The sequence below is a fragment of the Emys orbicularis genome, chromosome 4 (assembly GCF_028017835.1).
Source record: "Emys orbicularis isolate rEmyOrb1 chromosome 4, rEmyOrb1.hap1, whole genome shotgun sequence".
In the NCBI taxonomy this organism is placed as follows: Eukaryota; Metazoa; Chordata; order Testudines; family Emydidae; genus Emys; species Emys orbicularis.
This window is the reverse complement of record NC_088686.1, coordinates 7,244,048-7,260,566: the sequence shown is the minus strand read 5'-3', so window position 1 is coordinate 7,260,566 and position 16,519 is coordinate 7,244,048. Positions and strand designations below refer to the sequence as shown.

General features: G+C 43.5%; 1 protein-coding gene across 1 annotated transcript in view; it reads left to right on the top strand.

Annotated features, from left to right (window-relative positions):
* Positions 1–16,519, top strand: part of SOS2 (SOS Ras/Rho guanine nucleotide exchange factor 2) — a 93,626-nt gene that overhangs the window by 64,419 nt on the left and 12,688 nt on the right. The window contains exons 12-16 of the mRNA XM_065402381.1: positions 2,501–2,623; positions 7,380–7,483; positions 10,801–11,020; positions 12,128–12,247; positions 12,624–12,786. Of these exons, the coding sequence (XP_065258453.1) occupies positions 2,501–2,623; positions 7,380–7,483; positions 10,801–11,020; positions 12,128–12,247; positions 12,624–12,786 (730 nt within the window). The remainder of the gene's footprint in view (positions 1–2,500; positions 2,624–7,379; positions 7,484–10,800; positions 11,021–12,127; positions 12,248–12,623; positions 12,787–16,519) is intronic.

Here is a 16,519-nt window from a genome sequence, read left to right as displayed (position 1 = left end):
GTGATGCGGCCCTCGGGCCAATGTACTAGTCCTCATGTGGCCCTCGTGGTGATTTGAGTTTGAGATCCCTGCTTTAGACCCTGAACCTGTAGATACTTAAAGCACATTATTAAAATTAGGCATGTGCAGGGCTGGATTAAGACCATACAGGGTCCTAGGCACACTATGACGTGTGGCCACCATGGCGTCACCTCAACAACTCACCCATCTTGGAGTGCCAGAGGCAGGAGGCATTGTTCTTCTGCCAAAGAGAGGCGCTGGTCCTGTCCTGCCATCCCCTTCTTTCCCTTATAAGCAACAGCAGAATTCCCTTTCTTTCATGGAGAGGCTGGGATGGTAATGGGGGCAGCCCAGTACTTAATCCAGTGGTCTGGGCCTGCTGCATTTTTTTCCATCTGCCATACATAGTCCTCTGTTAGAGTGGTGAGAGTAGATCTTGGCATTAACATCTGTGTAGATATGTCACACCTTTCAAAGCTATTGTTTCAGATTGTTTGCAGACATCACTGCATAGATTACACTTGGGTCACCTTTTCAAGCTTCTCTTTGCTTGCAGCCATGTAGACTAAAAACTTGCATGATTTTTAAAAAACGAAAGCAGATATATACTGCCCTCTGTTGTGTGACTCTGAGAAATGGGGCCCTAGGCACAGGTCTGTGCCTCAATCTGGTCCTGAGCATGTGCCTGAGTGCTTGCACAACTGATTGAAATCCTTAGATTTGCCCAAACCACAGGTTCAAATCCTGGCAGAGTTGACTGAGCCCTTCAACTTTACAACGAGAGTAAAATAAGTTCAAAATGCAGATTACTGTGGGGGGGTTTCTGGGGACTTTAAAAAAAAAAAAAAAGTTACTATATATTCTGCCTGGATATTAAGGAACCTGTGTTAGTTTTCGTAGGAGGGAATATCTGACCCAACCTCCTTGGCACAACAGTTCTTCCACCCTCATTGTGTGCTGTGCTTCGGTTGCTTACCTCTGTCCCAGTGGTGAAGCTATGTCTGTGAAGCTTTATTGGGATCCTTTGAAATGAAAGATGATACATCAGTTTCACTGATATTAATATAACGGCACTGTCTTTTTGGTCTGTGTTTGTACAATACATAGCACAATAGGTCCTGGTCCATGACTGAGGGCTCCTAGGTGCTGAGGGAATACAAATACACCTCTACCCCGATATAACGCGACCCGATATAACACGAATTCGGCTATAACACGGTAAAGCAGCGCTCCGGGGGGGGGGCTGCGCACTCTGGCAGATCAAAGCAAGTTCGATATAACGCGGTTTCACCTATAACGCAGTAAGATTTTTTTGGCTCCCGAGGACAGCGTTATATCGGGGTAGAGGTGTAATTAATAATAGTACTGGCAGCACAGTGGTTATGCTTGAAACAGCACTGCCATTATAAACACTTATTTTCAGCCACAATTTTAAACTGAAACTTCATGCCTGTTTGTGCTGAGATGACATTTTTGAAAAAGTTTGATCCATTTGGCTATTTTTGAAGTATGTTGCCTATCTTCTGGGGCACGAGAATTAAAAATAAAGATGGTAAAAAACAAGGCATGTGCTTGTATCCTCCTCCTCCCTTTGTCTTTTTGCCTTTCTAATATAAGCTTTTTTGGATCCTGGGCTAATGTGTTTGTAGTACGATAATGGTCCCATCCTGACCAAGGCTTCTGGGCATTACCCTGCTATCAAACAACGATGATAAAAATTTAGTTATGAACTGTATAGCCCCATAAACATACACAGTGCTTTTAAAGCTATATAGAGGATATGATCCCTACCAAAAGGAGCTTGCAGTCTAACACAAGGTATAGAACTTCTCAGGTAACACAGTGCAGAGAAATCAACAGGGTGACTATACACCTCTACCCCAATATAACGCTGTCCTCAGGAGCCAAAAAATCTTACTGCGTTATAGGTGAAACCGCGTTATATCAAACTTGCTTTGATCCACCAGAGTGTGCAGCCCCGCCCCCCCGGAGCGCTGCTTTACCGCGTTATATCCGAATTCGCGTAATATCGGGGTACAAGTGTAATTTAGGAGGGATTCATGGATGAAATGGGTTTATTTGGTTGGCAAGAAATGACCAGTTAAAATGAATGATACAGCTTTCCAAGACCAAAAGGGAATAGTGGAGAGAGGGAGGCTAAGAGATTAATTGAGATGTAGACGTGGGTTGTATTTTGTAGGACCTTGAAAATAAAGATCTTTAATTTGATGGCTAGTGTCAGGACACAAATGAAGGCTAATGAAATTATAAGCTTTGAAAAGAGCATTACTGCATTCCTTAACTTTTCATCAATGCACCAAAGGTGTAGATTTTCAGATAGTCTTGAAGTAAATCAAACCTGGAATTAGAGCAGCATATACCCACTCATGCGTTGCTCAGGAGTTTTCACTGTACTTAAACCATTTTAATTATGTTTTTACTTAATTGGTTTTATATAAAAAGGTTTCATCAATAATCAGCTTTGTGCTTTTGTTCATAGGTTTGAAATCCCAGAGCCTGAGCCTACTGAAGCAGATAGGTTGGCAATAGAGAAAGGAGAGCAGCCAATCAGCGCAGACCTGAAAAGATTTCGCAAGGAATATGTCCAGCCAGTACAACTCAGGTTTGGGTGCCTTTATATTTCCTGCATCAGATCCAAATTTTAGTTCAGTTTGTGTATCCTGTTTTTGAAGACTGGTATCGAGTGTTAAGTTGTTAGTGTGGCCAGGCTATGGACAATGATAATCCAAAGACACGTTATGATTAGTCATTTAGGATTCTGTTGGTTGTTACAATCATATGTCTGTTCCATGCTGCTCACAACTGAAAACTGAACACACTACAAAAAAGCCTGTTGCTCATTGTGTTAAAATGGTGCAGGTGAGGTATGTACAATTAAAATTACTCCTCTTATATTGAGTGACTGTTTGTATAGGTTATAGCCACAAAGGTAGCCTAAGCTAGTAACCCTCTTTCCTTTTACTCTTCAGTTCCATTGCTTTTTTCACTCCCTGTTCCAGCCCAGTTGATGTATTTGTACACAGGTAGCTTCTCATAGCTGTGCAGTTTTCTCTGCAGCACTATTGATCACCATAACTGGCCTAAGAATTGGTTTCCCTCTGAAGTCTGATCTGTAGGAATGTTTACGATAGTACTTCAGAGAGAAATTGCTGTTTTTCCATTAGTACTTCCAGTCACTCAACTGACTGTGGAGTCAGCCAGGCTATTTAACAATAATAAATTGAATTGGGAGCTACTTTAAGGCTCTTAATTCAGCTTTTTAAGGTTAACACTTTAAAGAACTAAAGCCGCATTTAAGATTATCCTGTTGGTGAATGCCTTGTTTTCATCTTGCCCTCTGGTGGTAAGCAGCTTACCAATGTACACCCTGATTAGGCATAGTGCTTTTAGAGTGTGGATCCCTAACTTTGTTTGCTATTAAAATAACCTTTTTACATTTGTTTTTCAAGAGTTCATCCAATGTATTTTTCTACTTTGATAAATCATTTGTAATAGAAAATGAAATAGAGTGGGAAATTTATAAACAGTTTCTTGCTACTAACGTCTATAAAATAATTTTTGTGACGTATTGCCTTCTTTTATGGCTTGATGAACTGTTTGGAGACTATGTCTCTCGTCCTTCTTTATGAGCCCAGATTTCTATCTGTTCAGTAGATCTGGCTGAAATCCAGTTTTTATTGAAAGGTTTTCTGGTGCTCTATCTTTCAGCAGTACTTAGTTGCCTGACTGGCTACTTTTGGCCGCTTCTTATACAAGCTACATTGGGGATATGAAATACTCTTAAACTAGTGGTTTTAACAGAAAGTGATCCAAGGGCTCTAAACTGCATTTAGGCTTTGTGGGGAGGGGCAGTTTAAAACTTTAACTTTAAACTTCCATTTACTGCACACTCTCTTGTGGCTTATTGTTAAAATTTTGTTCTTGGGAGAAATTAGAATTGTCTGTGGCTTCTAATAGCTTGAAACTGAATTATCTACTGGGATTCAAAAGAGAAACAAGGTGGATGAGGTAATATATTTTATGGAACAACTTCTTTTGGTGAAAGAGAGAAGCTTTCAAGTTTACACAGAGTTCTTCTTCACATCTGGGACCAGTATGGCTACAACAACATTGCCTAAGCTATAGTAAATCTGTCCTTTATCAAAGAGGTTAACAAACTGATTGCTCTACTCAGCAGTTAATGTCTTTTTTTTTCCCCATCTGTAGTTAGCAGAATAATTTAAAACAAAAATTATGTTGAACTCTCCTAAGTCATCAGTGTCTTTGTCACCTTCAGGTTCAACTATTTCTCTGTTCTGCTTGGGACTTTACTTGAAGTGGTAGCTTCAGCTAGCACGGAATGCATGGCTCTCCTATTTATTGGACTGGGCCAGCATGAGCAGATTACATCCATGCTATGTGTGTGAGGTGTGATCTGCTTTGGGTGCAGTTCAGGGTTTTAGTTCTAATGCATCCATCCCTTTATGGTGCTGAATCTGGCTGTTTTAGGGAGTGTGTATTTTCTATATGCAAACTGATAACGGCTGGAATCAGCTGAGATGTTTTTGTTGACAAAGTCTACATGAAACTCTTAAATGGAGGTAAGTTGATTTTGCTGGAGGGTACCTATCTATGGAACCTGCTTTTTCTGGTCCCTTAGCAGCGCTTGAGTTTATTGACTTTCAGAGCATGGTGCAAAGTACACCTCTACCCCGATATAACGCTGCCCTCGAGAGCACAAAAATCTTACCGCGTTATAGGTGAAACCGCATTATATTGAACTTGCTTTGATCCACCAGAGTGTGCAGCCCCGCCCCCCCGGAGTGCTGCTTTACCGCGTTATATCCGAATTTGTGTTATATCGGGTTGCGTTATATCGGGGTAGAGGTATATAGCTTTAATCTGGGCCTCTACAAGTTATGGTTTTATAGGGTGGTATGCAGAGAGATTTGTTTGTGTGAGTTGATATGGACAGTTTTAATTTGTCATGCATCTAGATAACAAGGCAGTAGGCTCAAATGAATCTAATAAAGTTTGAGGCATCAGCTCACGGGGGTTTTTTGCCTGGAGGAGAGGAGAGAAAAGCAAAGTTTCTCATCTTAAGAGTTCAAAGGACAAGTGTAATCGTACTTTGGTTCTAAAGGTCAATTTGACGCTTAATGTTTAAGAAAGTAGAGAGAAGGCAGGTGAAAACTTGTATTTCCTGATCTTAAGAGAAAAAAGTGGATCTTGTACTGTTCCTTTCCTTTCATGTGAATAAAAGGGTATACAAAAGTCTAAGATGATGATGATGATTATTATTACAACACTGACTTTTGATATATCAGCTTTTAAAATGAAAAATGTAAATAGAAAAGAGAAACAATTAGAAAACCTCTGCCTTTTTATAAATGGTAAATGTTAACTGACTTTTTCACTTGAGAAATGTGCTAATGATAGAAGAATGTTGGATTTTACTTTATTCTTTTGTTATGCAGGACTACTAACTGTAGTCTGTAACCTATCATTTAAATCAGTTTCTGTACCAAATGACTGGAGGATAGCTAATGTGATGCCAATTTTTAAAAAGGGCTCCAGAAGTGACTCCAGCAATTACAGGCCGGTAAGCCTGACTTCAGTACCGGGCAAACTGGTTAGAACAAAATTGTCAGACACATAGATGAACATAATTTGTTGGGGAATAGTCAACATGGTTTTTGTAAAGGGAAATCATGCCTCCCCAATCTACTAGAATTCTTTGAGGGGGTTAGCAAGCACGTGGACAAGGGGGATCCAGTGGATATAATGTATTTAGATTTTCAGAAAGCCTTTGATAAGGTCCCTCACCATAGGCTATTAAGCAAAGTAAGCAGTCATGGGATAAGAGGGAAGGTCCTTTCATGGATTGGTAACTGGTTAAAAGATAGGGAACAAAGGGTAGGACTCAATGGTCAGTTTTCAGAATGGAGAGAGGTAAATAGTGGTGTCCCCCAGGGGTCTGTACTGGGCCCAGTCCTGTTCAACATATTCACCAATGATCTGGAAAAAGGGGTAAAGAGTGAGGTGGCAAAATTTGCAGATGATACAAAACTACTGAAGATAGTTAAGTCCCAGGCAGACTGTGAAGAGCTACAAAAGGATCTCTCAAAACTGGGTGACTGGGCAACAAAATGGCAGATGAAATTCAGTGTTGATAAATGCAAAGTAAATGCATTTTGGAAAACATTAATCCCAACTATACATATAAATGATGGGGTCTAAATGAGCTGTTACCACTGAAGAAAGAGATCTTGGAGTCATTGTGGATAGTTCTCTGAAAACATCCACTCAATCTGCAGTGGCAGTCAAAAAAGGGAACAGAATGTTGGGCATCATTAAGAAAGGGATAGATAAGAAGACAGAAAATATCATATTGCCTCTCTATAAATCCATGGTATGCCCACATCTTGAATACTGCCTGCAGATGTGGTCGCCCCATCTCAAAAAAGATATATTGGAATTGGAAAAGGGCAACAAAAATTATTAGGGGTATGGAGCATATGCCGTATGCGGAGAGATTAATAAGACTGGGACTTTTCAGCTTGGAAAAAAGACACCAAAGGGAGGATATGATAGAAGTCTATAAAATCATGACTGGTGAGGAGAAAGTAAATAAGGAAGTGTTATTTACTCCTTCTCATAACACAAGAACTAGGGGGTCACCAAATGAAATTAATAGGCAGCAGGTTTAAAACAAACAAAGGGAAGTATTTTTTCATACAACATACAGTCAACCTGTGGAACTCCTTGCCAGAGGATGTTGTGAAGGCCAAGACTATAACAGGGTTCAAAAAAGAACTAGATAAATTCATGGAGGATAGGTCCATCAATAGCTATTAGCAAGGATGGTGTCACTAGCCTCTGTTTGCCAGAAGCTGGGAATGGGCATCAGGGGATGGATCACTTGATGATTAGCTGTTCTGTTCATTCCCTCTGGGGCACCTGGCACTGGTCACTGTCAGAAGACAGGATACTGGGATAGATGGACCTTTGGTCTGACGCAGTATGGCCGTTCTTATGTCCTTCTATGTTCTTATGGTTTACTCTTTTGGGTACAATCTTCCATTAATCCCTCCTCTTTAAAAAAAAAAAAAAAAAAAAAAAAAAAAAACACTGACTGTTAAGGCTGCAAAGTTATGTTCTCAAAATTCCAGGATTACCAAAGTTAAGTTTCCACACTCAGTTGTGACTCCAACCTATTGTGCATATGCATTGTGATGGTCCTTAATTACATGATTGCATACTGTAACTTCTGCAGAACCCATGCTTCATCAATGTGCAGGTTGACTGGACTTGAGGGTTCATAAAAATTAAAAGGATTTTTTTTTTTCCTTCCTCTCCTCCCCCCCCTTATTTTTCAGGATATTAAATGTTTTTCGACACTGGGTAGAACATCATTTTTACGATTTTGAAAGAGATCTGGAGTTGCTCGATAAACTGGAGACATTTATTTCAAGTGTAAGAGGTACGGTAGCTGTTACAATCCATTTGTTCTTTTTACTTTCTAATTCATTCTGGGGGTCTATTCCTGCTAGCTCTTACAAACATGAGTCACTTTACTCACATGAGCAGTTCTTTTTACTCATGTAAGTACTCCAGTTGAAGTCAAATCTCACGTGCATAGACATTGCAAGATTAAGTCCGAAACCTAAATAATACCAGACATTACTATGTTGTTTTATCAAAGCTTATTTAGCAGTAAATATTTAAGATTGTCATTGTCTGAAACCAGTATGGTCTCTCTAGAATTCAAAACACTTTAGGCTTGGAAGGATTAGGTTTTTTATCGGCAAATATCAATTTCCTCGGACACACAAACCAACAAAAAAATATTTCCATTGATGATAATCAAAATTTACAGATCGGCAAGAAAAATGTTGCTTGAGATTATATTAGAGTTTGATTTAAGTATATTTACTTTATATATTTTGACATGATAGCGACAATTTGTGATTTAATGGTTATGAAACAAACTCTTTGAATCTGTGTCTACTGTGATCAGTTGTCTGACTCCCCCATAATTTCCTGAAACTGTAAACATTTGAATTGATAAAAATCGGAAAAAATAACTAACACCCATAATTTTGCACAGTGGTGATAATTTAAATAAAAAAATGTTAAAAAATAAACCAGTATAATCTAAATATTTTTAATTGAATTCTGCCTCTTTCCAACTTTAAGTTCCTAGGGAAAATTTTTCCTCAGTGAGAAGAAAAAATGTTTTCCCTACTGGAACACTGATCCTTTTCCATTTTACTATCCTTGTCCTGAAGACCCTGCACAACAACCATTACTCTTCCAGAAGAGGAGAGCTGAACAATAAAAACCTTTTAGCTTCAATTAGTGTTACTTCCTTAGGTCTTGTAGTTAAGGCTGCAAGTCTGTCACTAAGGTCACGGATGCCGTGACTTTCTGGGAACTCCATGACTTCTGCAGCAGCCGATGCGACTGGGCCAGGGGCCACCTGAGCAGCTCAGGCAGCCTCTGGGCCAGCCGCACCGGCCACTGCTGGGGCAGTCCACTGTGCCCCCCCGCAGCAGCAGGAGTTTGGGTGTGGGAGGGGGCTCAGGGCTGGGGAAGAGGGTTGGGGCCTGGCAGGGGGTGAGGGCTCCAGCCGGTGCTAACCTTGGGGGGGCTCCCCGGAAGCAGCGACATGTCCCTCCCTCGACTCTTAGGCGGAAGTGTGGCCAGGCGGCTCTGTGCACTGCCTCCGCTCACAAGCGTTGTCCCCACAGCTACCATTGGCCGTGGTTCCCGGCCAGGGGCAGCTGCAGAGCCACAGCTTGAGGCGGAGGCAGCACATGGAGCCCCCAGGCTGTGCCTCTGCCTAGAAGCTGAGGGACATGTCGCTGCACAGAGCCAGGTAGGGAGCCTGCTAGTCCCGTCAAACACCCCCCCCCCCAGCAGCAGTGGGGGTCCCAGGCTGCGTGCCACCACCTGCCCCCTCCCCAGAGCACCCGTGGCACCCCTGGGCCGCCCTCCCACCCCCCAGAACACCCAAGATTTAGGGGTATATGGTACAAGTCATGGACAGGTCACGAGCCGTGAATTTTTCTTTACTGCCTATGACCTGTCCATGACTTTTACTAAAAATACCCGTGACTAAAATATAACCTTACTTATAGTTGAACAGTGTGATAACATTCCCTAAAGCAGTGGCCCTCAACCTTTCCAGACTACTGTACCCCTTTCAGGAGTCTGATTTGTCTTGTGTACCCCCAAGTTTCACTTCATTTAAAAAGAACAGGAGTATTTGTGGCACCTTAGAGACTAACAAATTTATTTGAGCATAAGCTTTCGTGGGCTACAGCCCACTTCATCGGATGCATAGGCTGGAACATATAATAAGAGTATATATATACATACAGAGAAGATGCCATATCAGCTCTAAGAGGCTAATTAATTAAGATGACCTATTATCAGCAGGAAAAAAACATTTGTAGTGATAAGATGGTCAATTACAGACAGTTGACATGAGGTGTAAGGATAGTTATCATAAGGAAATAGATTCAAGTAGTGTAATGACTCAGCCATTCCCAGTCTCTATTCAAGCCAGAGTTAATGGTATCTAATTTGCAAATCAATTCAAGCTCAGCAGTTTCTCGTTGGAGTCTGTTTTTGAAGTCTTTCTGTTGCAAAATTGCCACCCTCAGGTCTGTTACTGAGTGGCCAGAGAGGTTGAAGTGTTCTCCTACTCGTTTTTGAGTGTTATGATTCCTAATGTCAGATTTGTGTCCATTTATTCTTTTGCATAGAGACTGTCCGGTTTGGCCAATGTACATGGCAGAGGGGCATTGCTGGCACATGATGGCATATATCACATTGGTAGATGTGCATGTGAACGAGCCCCTGATGGCGTGGCTGATGTGATTAGGTCCAGTGATGGTGTCACTTGAATGGATATCTATCCACATATCTTGAATCTATTTCCTTATGATAACTATCATGCCCTGCCCTGAGAGTCTGTCTACACTTAAAACGCTGCAGTGACACCTCTGTAACAGTTCAGTGAAGATGCTACCTACAACGACAGGAGGGATTCTCCCATTGGTATAGGCAATCTACCTCTCCAAGAGGCGGTAGCTAGGTTGATGGGAGAATTCTCCCATCAACCTAGTGCTGACTACATTAGGAAATTAGGCCGGTTTAACTGCGTTGCTCAGGAATCTGGATTTTTCACACTCTGGTTATACCGACCTAATTTCCTAGTGTAGACCAGACCTGAGTACCTCTCCCAGACCTGAAGAAGAGCTCTGTGTAGCTCAAATGCTTGTCTCTGTCACCAGCAGAAGTTGACCTGATAAAAGATTTTACCTCACCCACCATGTCTTTCTAATGAACTAATACAATATATTGTAAAGTCATCACATAACTAAAAACTGTAAACTTGAATAAATAGGGCCAGACTATCAAAGTTAACTACAAAACAGGTGCACCCAAAAATGTGCACTCTTTGTGCCTGTATTTGCATATGGAAATGGGTAACTGCATACCTAACTTCTTTGCGCATGCAATTTCCTGATTTGCATACACAAATGTAACCTTTGGTGGGTGCACAAATTGTTTGTTAAAGAAAATAATTTGGCCCATGAACTTGAATTTTTCTATCCCATTCTATAAAACGTATACAAATTTGTTAATCTTTTCCTTAAGTACTGAATGCTAACCTTATTTCATATCATTCCACTAGTTAACAAGCAGAAGTGTACATCTAACAAAAGTATCATTTGAAAAAGCTGTTAAATCATTAGTATGAACGTTTTTAATGTTGTTTTTTTACAGGCAAATCCATGAAGAAGTGGGTAGAATCCATTGCTAAGATTATCAAGAGAAAAAAACAAGCTCAAGCAAATGGAATTAGTCATAACATTACCTTTGAGAGCCAACCTCCCCCAATTGAATGGCATATTTGCCACCTTGGACAGTTTGAGATGGACCTGATGACACTACATCCAATAGAAATTGCTCGTCAGCTAACACTTCTAGAATCTGATCTCTACAGGTAGTTATTCAAAAAATGTGTGTGTTCCTTAGGTAGATTTTTGTTGGCTCCATAAGTCACACTATTTGCACTAGTCAGAAGCATGAATTTCCTTTTCTGACCGGAGAAAACTAGCAGGATTAATATGGAAATCTAAAAGTATGTTGCTTTTATTTGTAAAAATAAAAAAGGGCTGGTTGCTATATGTAATCCCACGTTACAGGTTTGTAATGGGAAATTATAGTGTTCTCTGCAATCACTTTTAATACCTACCCTATATTTGGCTTTCATTTGTAATAGAAATATTGAGTTAATCAAATTGCATTCAGCTTTAGCAAGAAAAAAATCTTTAATTTGTAGAATCAGCCTGAAGTATATTCTTCTCTTTTATGATTTGCCAAGTAAGGTTTGCTCACCTTCTGTCCTATACCAAAGTGTTTATCCATCAATATATTAGACTTGTGTCAACATAACCAAACTTGTATAGTAAATAATTAGGACACTAAAATGCTGCAGTGAGTAGACAACACTCAAACATAACTGGGACATAATATGTGAATTCTCAAAATAAAAGTTTGGGGGGATCTTATAAAAAATGCTTGTAGCATCCTAAAAAGAACTTTATTCTCTAGGGGCCCTCATAAAAACTAAGGTATTTAAACTGGGATTTTTGAAAGGTTTGCATGCTACAATGGCAGAAGGATTTCTAATTAAATATTTCTTTTTGCACATGAGGCTTTTACAGGGTTTGTCGATCCCCACCATTCCAGCAACACATTACTCGTGTTTACCCATTAGACAACGAGAAGTTTTCTTTGTTCAGGATGCTTATTTCTTCCTTCAGAAGACAAAACTGAGTCCTTAGTAATTTTCTAATCTGAAAATACACCACTGATGTTCTTTTAACAGAGACTGGCATTTTCCAGAGTCCATTAGTGCCCATGTTGAAATACCAGTCCAATGATTATTTTGAATGACTGTTCCATGATGGATTATATTGAATAATCTGTACCAAATGTCATGTCACAAGTACGGGGAAGAAATAAGTCTTGTACCGCAAACATGGAACATATGAATATTAAGTATTAAACATTCCCTTGCCTCATACTTAACATTTTCTTTCAATAGGGCAGTGCAGCCATCTGAACTTGTTGGGAGTGTGTGGACTAAAGAAGATAAGGAAATTAACTCCCCAAATCTATTGAAAATGATTCGGCACACTACAAATCTTACTCTTTGGTTTGAAAAGTAAGTACAGGGGATGTTAATGTACTGACATGGAATCAAGTTGAAGTTCAGGGATCGCTCAGTTTTTCTTACAGTTTAAAGGAGATTCCTTTATTTTGAATTATAAAATAGTTGTTGTGTATTTCAGTAATCACTATCTTAGTTAAAAGCATTGATTTTGTGCTTGGCACAGTCCAGGACATAACCAAAAATCTGCAAGGCAACCTACTCCTTTTAAGTTTTAAACTGCTTATTTCAGTGAAAACACTGAGAAGCTTAGGGTAATGGTCTTCATTTTGAACTCCTGTTCTCTATGGTGACTAAACACTAGATTTCAGTGCCTAGCAAAGCAAATTTCCTAACTCCAACATTTCCTAATACCATGTTTCTTGACTAGGTGCATTGTGGAAACAGAGAATTTTGAGGAGCGAGTGGCTGTGTTAAGTAGGATAATCGAAATTCTGCAGGTTTTTCAAGAGTTGAATAATTTCAATGGTGTGTTGGAGATAGTCAGTGCGATGAATTCTGTGTCAGTGTACAGACTAGATCATACATTTGAGGTAAGTCTTCTGAGTGACTTGTGCATCCTTCTTAAGAGACTATCAAGAAAAACAAATCATATACCATTTTTTGAATAAACACTGTTATTTTACAGTTACTTTCTTTATAAGTGTAATGTGAAACACTCGTGAGGAATATTATCAAAAGTAGCATATTAAGGGTCCTGGGTGCCACAGGGGATTTGTAATGGCATCTGGAGTCTTTCATCTGTAGCTTGACAGCTCAAATCCAGCATGGCAATGATTGAATGTCATGACCAAGGCTAAGGCCTTGGCTACACTTGCAAGTTACAGCGCTGGGGGAGGCTTTACAGCGCTGTAACTCACTCCCCGTCCACACTGGCAGGGCACTTACAGCGCTGTATCTCCCTGGGTACAACGCTGCAGGTACTCCACCTCCCCGAGAGGAATAACAGCTGCAGCGGAGTGGCTACGACTCACGGGTGTGAGTGTAAACGCTTGCAGCACCGTACTAATCACCTTGTCAAGTGGCCAATCCCAGGGCCGGCTCTAACGTTTTTTGCCGCCCAAGCAAAAAAAAAGCGCCGCCCTCCATAGCGCCGCCATAACACACCCTCAGCACCGCGCCGCCGAACTCCCCCGCCGAACCCCCCCAGGCCCCCCACGGAGCGCCGCGCGGCCGAGCCCCCCATCCCCCCGCGGAGCGCCATGCAGCCGAACACCCCGACCCCCCCGTGGAGCGCCGCCGAACCCCCCCCCCCCCACTGAGTGCCGTGCTGCCGAAACACCCCCCCACCCCCCGCGGAGCGCTGCGCCGCGCTGCCAAACCCCCCCGCCGCCGCCACACACACCTCCCGCCGAGTGCCGCGCCGCCAAACACCCCCCCCCCGCCGAGCCGCGCTGCCGAACCCGCCCGCCGAGCGCTGCGCTGCCGAACCCCCCCGCCGCCACACACACCTCCCGCCGAGCGTCGCGCTGCCGAACACACACACGCCCCCGCGGAGCACCCCGCCGCGCTGCCATACACCCCCCGCGGAGCGCCGCTGCCGAACCACCACCCCCCAGCCGCCAAAACAAAAACAACCCACCCCCCCCCAGCGCCGCCCAACCTAATCCCCCCCCCCCAAAAAAAAACCCCTGAGCGCCCCCCCCCCGCCACCCGCAAGATTGGCCGCCCCTTACCAGGTGCTGCCCCAAGCACGTGCTTGGTTTACTGGTGCCTGGAGCCGGCCCTGGCCAATCCTCTCCATTGTTGTGACTGGCTGCAGGAATGCGGAAGTGCCGGTTTCAAAGCTCGTACCACAGAGAAAAGCAAACAGTTTGCAGCTTGCTTTGAGGGAGTAAATGAATGAGCAGGGGGCCAGGAGTTCGGAACTTGCAAAATAGAGAGCTGACATGCTCCAAAAAGCACTCTCTCTCCCCCCACACTCCCTGTCATAATCCACCCCACCCCCCCACCCCTGTTTTGAAAAGCACGTTTTAGCCACATGAATGCTGGGATAGCTGCCCATAATGCACCGCTCCCAACACAGCTGCAAATGTGGCAAGTGTGGCCACACCACTGCGCTGGCAGCTGTCAGTGTGGACAGACTGCGGCACTTTTCCCTACTCAGCTGTACGAAGACAGGTTTACCTCACAGCGCTGTACAGCTGCAAGTGTAGCCAAGGCCTGGGATTTTGGCACAGAGATACTTTTAGTAAAAGTCATGGACAGGTCATGGGCAAAACAGAAAAATTCACGGATGCCGTGATCTGTCCCTGACAAAATGGGGATCTGCGGATCCCCATACTACTTCAAGCAGGGCAGCTGCAGGGTCTAGGAGCTGCCTGTAGCAGCTGATGGCTGCAGGGTGCCACCTGCAGCTCCAGGCATCTCTCGCTGCCTGCGGGGGCTGGGAGCTCGGGGTTCCCTGCAACCCAAGGGGACCAGGAGCTGCCACAGCAGCAGGGAGCTCAGGGGGTCCCTGCCACCCCCGGCAGCCCGGAGCTCGGGTTCCCCCGCTGCCTTCCACTGGGAGCTCAGGGTTCCCCGCGGTGCTGTCCCCTGCTGCCCGGGGCAGCATGGAGCTTGGTGGGTTCCCCCACCACCGCCCCTGGGGGCAGGGAGCTGGGGGGAGGGTTCCGCCGCTGCCTCCCGCTGGGAGATCGGGGTTCCCCCGCACCGCCACCCCCAATGGCAGGGAGCTGGGGGTTTGCTGCCGCCACCCACTAGGAGCTGGGGGGTTCCCACGCTGTCCCGGGTGGCAGGGAGCTCTGGGGTTTCCCCTGCCGCCTCCTGCTGGGAGCTCAGGAACCATGGCCAACGGGAGCTGTGGGGAGCAGCACCTGTAGACAGAGGCAGCGTGTGCTTGCAGATCTGCCTGGCCACGCCTCCGCCAGAAGCAGCAGGGACGGGGAGCCGCCGGAGATGAGCACACCCCTTTACTCCCCCTGTCCCCCCCCCCCCCCAATCCGGCACCACAAGCCCCTGCCTCAAGCCCCCTCCCGGACCCAAATTCCCTCCCTCCCAGAGCCTGTGTCCCACAGCCCTTACCACACCCCTGCCCCACACTCCACCCCCATCCCCCGCACTCCAAAGCCCTCCCTCTGAGTTAACCGGCACCCCCCGTTTCCCCGGCATACCGGTTAAAAACTTTTACTGTACCTTGAACTCTATCTGGGAGCTGCAGAATTCCAGCTTGGGGGTAGGAAAGAGAAACTGTGAGAGATGCAGGTGACCCCTTTCTTCTTTCGCTGACCAGAGAAGATCCATGCATAGGTTTGTTGGACATTTACAGAGAGTTTAATGCTCAGGAAAGAACTTAAGCACGTGCTTAAGAACATTGCTATCAAAGAATTTTTTTTTTTAAGCTTTGCTTTCCCAAATGGGGATGCTTTCCTGTATCTTGGTCAGAGTGAGTGTAAAAGAATCTGAGGCCAGTTTTAGCAGATTCTGGAGAAAGAAGTTTAAACATTGGGGAACATTGGTGAGTTTAGAAAGAAAAAGTGTAAATTGGTTACTTTTTCACTGAAAATGAGTGTGCAGTAAACTAATAAATTCCACTGAAGTAGACTATTGAAGTTCAGAAGACAGTTTTGCACAGAAGGATGGAGTTTGTGTTGTATGTAGAAAAATATTTTTACTAGTATCAGTTCTAGATGCTGATAACTAAGTTTGATTTGTTTAGATTTGAAATAAATCATACACCTCTACCCCGATATAACGCTGTCCTTGGGAGCCAAAAAATCTTACCGCGTTACAGGTGAAACTGCGTTATATCGAACTTGCTTTGATCCACCGGAGTGCGCAGCCCCGACCCCCGGAGCGCTGCTTTCCCACGTTATATCTGAATTCGTGTTCTATCGGGTCGCGTTATATCGGGATAGAGGTGTACTTAAAACAGTTGGGATTATTTTTGTAAATTGATTAAAGTGAAAATAATTGTCTGTATTTACAGTAGTTTGACATTTCCATGTGGTGCATCTTAGGGCTAGGTCTATACTACAGAGCTTATGCTGGTTAAGTCCCCTGGTACAGAAGCAGCATATGCTGACAGAATTTTTTTTTTGCTGGTAGACATTAGCTATGTTGGCAGAAGCCCCCTTTTGTCAGCATAGCTGCGTCTACACTGGGGGTTTCATCGGCAAGTTTTAAGCCATAGAGTCAGGGACAGTTGATGTAGTAGTACATTGGAAACCATTTAAAATCACACTTAAATTCAAATATTGTGAGAAACAAGGTTTTGTTAATTTATAGTTAGATAATATAAATATGAAGGTACCTTATTTTCAC